At 44.2% G+C, this 6,000-nt stretch overlaps 1 protein-coding gene across 5 annotated transcripts in view; it reads left to right on the top strand.

The window, feature by feature from the left end:
* The window catches only part of cacna1ia (calcium voltage-gated channel subunit alpha1 Ia), a 135,929-nt gene that overhangs the window by 88,104 nt on the left and 41,825 nt on the right, over positions 1-6,000 (top strand). For all 5 annotated transcript variants that reach the window (XM_068578811.1, XM_068578810.1, XM_068578808.1 and 2 more), the window contains exons 9-10: positions 2,947-3,271; positions 3,531-3,919. In XM_068578811.1, the coding sequence (XP_068434912.1) occupies positions 2,947-3,271; positions 3,531-3,919 (714 nt within the window). The remainder of the gene's footprint in view (positions 1-2,946; positions 3,272-3,530; positions 3,920-6,000) is intronic.

Below are 6,000 nucleotides of genomic sequence, written 5' to 3'. Positions count from 1 at the left end.
ATCTTTCTTTGGTGATGAGTTGGAAAAAAGGCGGAGAAGAGGAGTTAAAGTGGACGAGAAAATGTTTATCCAAAAGACAAAAATGATGTCTGCACACTGTGTGTAAGAGCTCGATCAGCTTTTTGTGTGCTATGCCAGATGATGGCACAATAAAGGTTCTTTAATTCTGCATTCATATGCCATTGGCTGTCTGCAAATCCTGCATTCAGTCGCTCTGGAGCAGCAGGCGTACAATAAAAGTCCCAGAGGTTTCCCACCAGCAGGTGAACACAATAAGAAACAGACATGCAGTCTTTTGTAAAGCTTGAAGGTGAGATAAAAAAAAAAAAAATACCAGAGTGGAAATGAGGTGAGAGGAGAACTGCAAAATGATATTAAAGAAAGACAAGTGAGAGTTAATGAATGGAGGGTAAGTGAATACACCAATCAGTCACAAGCTCACCGAACAATTTCCCCACGAGAATATATTGAAAAGGAACCACACTTTAAAAGAGTGCACGACCGACAAAACATCCACCGACTTTGTCACCACCACATAGTGCTCATTATGATGTGGAGATTATTGGCATCGTCACATTGGCAGCAGAGCTGATCTGAGGGTGACACTCCCAGTGTAAACACCTTTTGGCACCAAAAGATAGTTGACATGGAGTCACTGTGTAATCGGGTTTATGCTGCTACATTGATCGCAATCTCATGGCCCGTGGATTGTTTCGCCCCACTTCTCAGTTATAGTCATAACCCGGTCAGAACACATAACATTGAACTTGATTGATTACATCCTGATCTGAAGTCAAACTTTGTATTTGTTACATTTAGGCTGTGAGGGCTGACCAAAGAAGTTTATTATTCAGAGCTCCACAGCTGACACGCTGCTGCCTTTGCGAACATGATTGATTGACAGATGGCGGCTCCTTTTGAGCCTCCGTGCAAAGCTCCAGTCTGTTCGTCAACTCGTAGTCAAAGACGCCATAGAAGTGTTACTCATACTACAAAAAGTTTTCCGTCAGGCACTTTCATGAGTCCCAAATGTGTTGTTCACACAGTGAGGGTCACCTTGACTCATTCTTTCGTTGTGTAGTTATTCTGTTTCTTTGTGTGCGTGTGTTTTGTCATTATGAAGTTACAGCGCCCCGTGCTTTAAGCTTGTTAGTTGATCCCGTAAGCTTTTGTTCCCAGGTACAAAACTCAAGTTGACCTCCACAGTGTCAGACAGAGTCTCAACTATATCTGCCCGACACTTGATATACTGTCAAGTGCTTTATTGGTGTCACATTGAAGAGTGTGAGTAAATGGATTAAAGTGATTTAGAGCTCAGCGAGGGCAGTTATTAGGAAGGTGTTTGTGTGTGTGAAAAAGAGAGTATGTATACACATAAATGTATGTGACAGCTGCTGTATGGAATCACATAGACACATGCAATTTGTTGTAAAGTAAGCCTGCCATCCTAATTTGTGTACGTGAGTGTGTGATCACACGTCCTTTTGTCAGTGTGAGTGAGAACGTACGTACGTGTGTGTGTTTGCATGCATGCATAATGCAGCGATCATCTGAGTGCGTGATATTGGACTGCCCTCCCTGATTATGCGCAAAGCTGTCTACTGATCAGAATCACTGGATACTGTCCACACACACACACACACACACACACACACACACACACACACACACACACACACACACAGAAGCAAGCCTGGAGGGAAATCAAAGGCCCACACACCTGCAGACCTGTTTGACCCACAGGACACAGATGGGCATCTCTCCTCCCTTTCTACCTCCCTGCTATGTTTCTTCTCTCTATCTCTGGATTTGCTCCCTTTTTTCATTCCTCCCAGCTTCTCCAGTCCTTGCCCTGCATCTTTGATCATTCTGGATGAAAGTCTATAGGTGGACGGTCATTAAGTCTGAAGTTTTATATCTGTGCATGTTTAATTGAGTCTTCCAGCGCCAGATGTTTTGGCCTCGTAGATGCATATGTCCGTCTGTGTGTGTTGTTGATATGTGTCTGTTTGAGGGCTTCGTCCGAGGAGAAACAGCAAAACATGTACGGATCTGTAAATGAACAAAACTGAGAATCTGCTACAAGCTACCAAGTACGCTTTTTGACTTGTTCAGCATTAGCGGATATTGATCTAATCATTGTTCCTTATCCAGCTCAGATTCGTCCAATGAAAGTAATTTCAGCTGTCCTGTAGGGATCCCCATTACTGCCACTAAAAGAGTCGGCCGTGCACGTACCATCCACTATGCTCTTGCTACGATCCCTCCAACCCTCACTTCCAAAAAACAAAAGCTGTTTTGTCAAAAAAAAAAAGAGTAACAAATAAAGATTTACTGATGGGCAAAGTAACTTTGTGCAGCATGGCAGAATAGTAAAGAAAGATGAGTTGGAGTAGAGTTGGGAGGGACAAGTCAGAGAATGAAAGAAGTGAGTGATCGCCGGATGCTGAACTGTGCTTTGGGCTTGTGTTGGTTCTGTCTGTCGACTCCCATCAGCCTCGGTTTGGTGGGAAGCCGGCCCTCAGAGACATTTAACATGCGTATCATTTCTACAGGGGGATTAGCAAACAGTGTTAGAATCAGCCAGTGTGAGAGCTTGAAGTCTATATTTACCATTGGGAAATCACAATTCTTTACATATTTCATGTTTCTTAAACCAAAGCCAAAGTCTGGTTATTTAAACAAGACACTGCACTAGTTCTTATTGTTTTAGTTTGGCTCGCCTCTGGGTTAAGTTTGTTTAATCTTGATTCCTGCACTCACTGTTTAACAACTTTCTTTTCTACAGAACAAGTTGTTCTTCGGACTTGATAGAAGCTCTTAATCCCACCAGTAATGTTCTGTTGTTTGCAATCACTTTACCTCACTGTTACATTTTGACACACCCAACAAGTCCCACCTCCATACAGTGTGTAACTTTTTGTTTCTTGTTCTGCATCCATCCAGATCGGTTCATTCTTCATGATAAACCTGTGCCTGGTGGTTATCGCCACCCAGTTCTCGGAGACGAAACAGCGGGAACACCAGCTGATGCAGGAGCAAAGGGCACAGTGCCTGTCATCCTCCACCCTGGCCAGCATGGCGGAGCCAGGAGATTGCTACGAGGAGCTCTTCCAGCTGGTGTGCCACGTCCTCCGCAAGGCTAAGAGGAGATCGGCAGCTTTCTACTACCAGCTGAGGGGCAAACCCCCGCCAGCTGGAGGAGGCAGGGGCAACAGGCGCGGTGGAGGGAACGTGAACGGAGAGCGGCATCATCCCAGGCACCCAAAAAGTAAGTAGGAGGGCCAATGACATGTGAATATGTCGACATTGTGGCGACCTGTCTTGATCGTGTACTTCTATAGACGGTAAGTTAGATGTAATATGTTATGGCCACCAACGAAGTGACACTGTTCTGGCCAAAATACAATTTTTAAACTTTTGCAACTGTTGCATCCAGTTTTTTTTTGCACCACAAAAGAGCATCTGAATCATAAATTAAAGTGCACATATAGTCTCTTTTTTTTTCTTTCTTCTTCCCATCTCTCTAGCATCCCAATGTCCGCACCAGAACAAGCAAGACAACGGCTCTCAGCCGCTCGCTAACTCCATCAGTCTGGCTGTCCCTCAGAACCCCGAGGACTGCCCTATATGTGCATTATCACTGAAAGAGGGGGCGAGGGCGGTGGGAGACTCCACCAACGGGGAGGAACATGAGGAGGACGCAGTGAAAGAGACCAGCAAGGATGAGAACCACCTCGAGGAGAAAGGAGATGGAGAGAAGAAGAGGAAGAGGACATGCTTTGGACATTGTAAAGACGTTTGGAATGACATGAGGAGGAAACTTTGGGGCATTGTAGAGAGCAAGTACTTCAGCAGGGGCATAATGATCGCTATACTCATCAACACTATCAGTATGGGCATCGAGCATCATAACCAGGTGAGATGATATAGTTTATTTTATCAGATAAACATTGTTACTGACACTGTCAATGCAATTACAATGCACTAGAGAGGAGTATGCTGTGTTTGTCAACAATTTTCAGATAATTGTAATTGGCCAAAGATAGTGAATGTGTTGGATATTGATGAATGCAATGGTCCTTACCTTCATTGTCAGCAAATGCATTTGCTGTTAATATTCCTAGACTGACATACTACACATTGTAAATTGATCGGTTAGCGTAATCATTTCTCACTCCCACGTATTACCTCGGCCTCAGCAGATAAACCGCCATCACTGCTGATGAAGCCTTGCTACTCGAAATATCATAATAGCAGATGACATGCGGAGGGATGAGTGTGGGAGTGGAGCATCACTCCCATGCAGCTTCCTGACAGAGGTGTAAACATTTAGCCTAGCGGCAGACAAAACCAAGCTGGCTTTTAACATTGGCCAGGCTCCTCGGAGACAGACAAGGCAGGTGTCTGAGAGAGAGGGAGAAGCTTGCCAACACTACACATGCTCGCATGAATATACAAGCACATGCAAGTGTGCACCAACCATTTGTGTCCAGTGTGTGCAGCATATAAACAAATATATGTGTTATATTTGTGTGTATGCACCAACCGGAACTAATGCAGGTACATACACAAGCTGCTTTTTCTTTTTCCTTCATTTCTCTCTCTGAAATCATGCCATTCCACCCGCCCCGCCTTCTCCCACCTTGCTAATTTTACTTCCACTTCTATGCCCTTATTCTCTCCATAAATCCCTCTGTGCACCTTTCCTTTGCATGCATCCTTCCCCCATTTGCTTCTTTGTTCCTCGCTGTCTTCCCCCCTTCCGTCCTTCCCTCCTTACCCCAAGTGTCTCTACTGTCTGACTCTGTTACCTCCCTCAGTTCCATCCTCCGTCTCCCCACTTCTCTCTCTCATCCACCCACGCACTCTTTGACAGCGTACAGAGTAGTTGCTTTCTCTCATCTCTGAAGACTCTAAAAATAAAACAAGGGTTGCGGGGAGGGGGAAAGGAAGAGGAGGAGACGAGTGAGACGGGAAGAGCGAAGCAGACTCCCGTTACACAGCAGATTCCAGCTCAATTCCCTGCGTGATTGTGTGTGTGTGTGTGTGAGGGTGTAAGTGTGTGCGTTTCAAAGAAGGCACGTATGCAGAAACGCACAAACACATTTTCATGCACACGCTCGCAGACGCTTTTTCTCTCTCTGTCTCTCGAGTCTGTCTCTCCCGCCACAATTTCCACGGCTGACACAGAAGCAGTGATACAAGTGTGTTTCTGCTCGGCAGCGAAAAGTCTTCCGACTTGCAATTGTTTTCTAAAACAGGAACTCTGAAGCTGATGTGCTTCTGCTCGAAAACCAACTAACCACAGGGCCTCCTTACTCGCACCACACCCTGCTTAAGGGAAAGGTTCACGTCGAGAGTGTGTGGTTTCAAATGAAAATAATAATGTTGTTCTGCGAAGGTATGGCCTTGCATATTTTCCCTCCGGTGGTCTTTGACTCTCAAAGCTGTTTTTTTTTTCATATTTGTGTTTGAATTTAACTCACTTAGTCATCAAATGATGTTGCACGTGAGCACATTTAAAGATGAGCTGCTATTTGCATTCTTGTTGTGTCTGTTTGTGTCTGGACATCTCTGTGTGAAAAAGAAATTGGCAACTTGAAATGCAGGTTTGTAGGTTGTTGGTCGTGCATTCATATTCAAGCAACATTCACTCACTGACTGAAGGCATACAAAAAAGAAACAGGGAGAGGTATGTGTGTATGGGAGGATAATATATTATTTAGAAGACGGAATATTTAGGGAACATTTGACTTTGGGGAACACAGGTAGAACGACAAGAGGAGAAATGGGGTTAGGAAATGACAGATAATGGGTCAAGAAGGAGAAAAACAGAAAGGAGAGGGAGGATTGATGGTATTTTGTCTGATTTAAACTGTGGAACCAAGAGCTGTGATGGTTCTGTCAATAGCAATAAATCGTAGGTCAAGGTTGAAGGTAAAAGGTACTAAGGGAACACATTATTAATATATAAACATATATATATATATTTTGTAT

Source organism: Clinocottus analis, unplaced genomic scaffold (assembly GCF_023055335.1).
Source record: "Clinocottus analis isolate CAN_PGR_092001 unplaced genomic scaffold, fCliAna1.0.p SCAF_16, whole genome shotgun sequence".
Taxonomy (NCBI): Eukaryota; Metazoa; Chordata; class Actinopteri; order Perciformes; family Cottidae; genus Clinocottus; species Clinocottus analis.
Note: the sequence above shows the minus strand (reverse complement) of the source record. Positions and strands in the feature narration are given on the sequence as shown.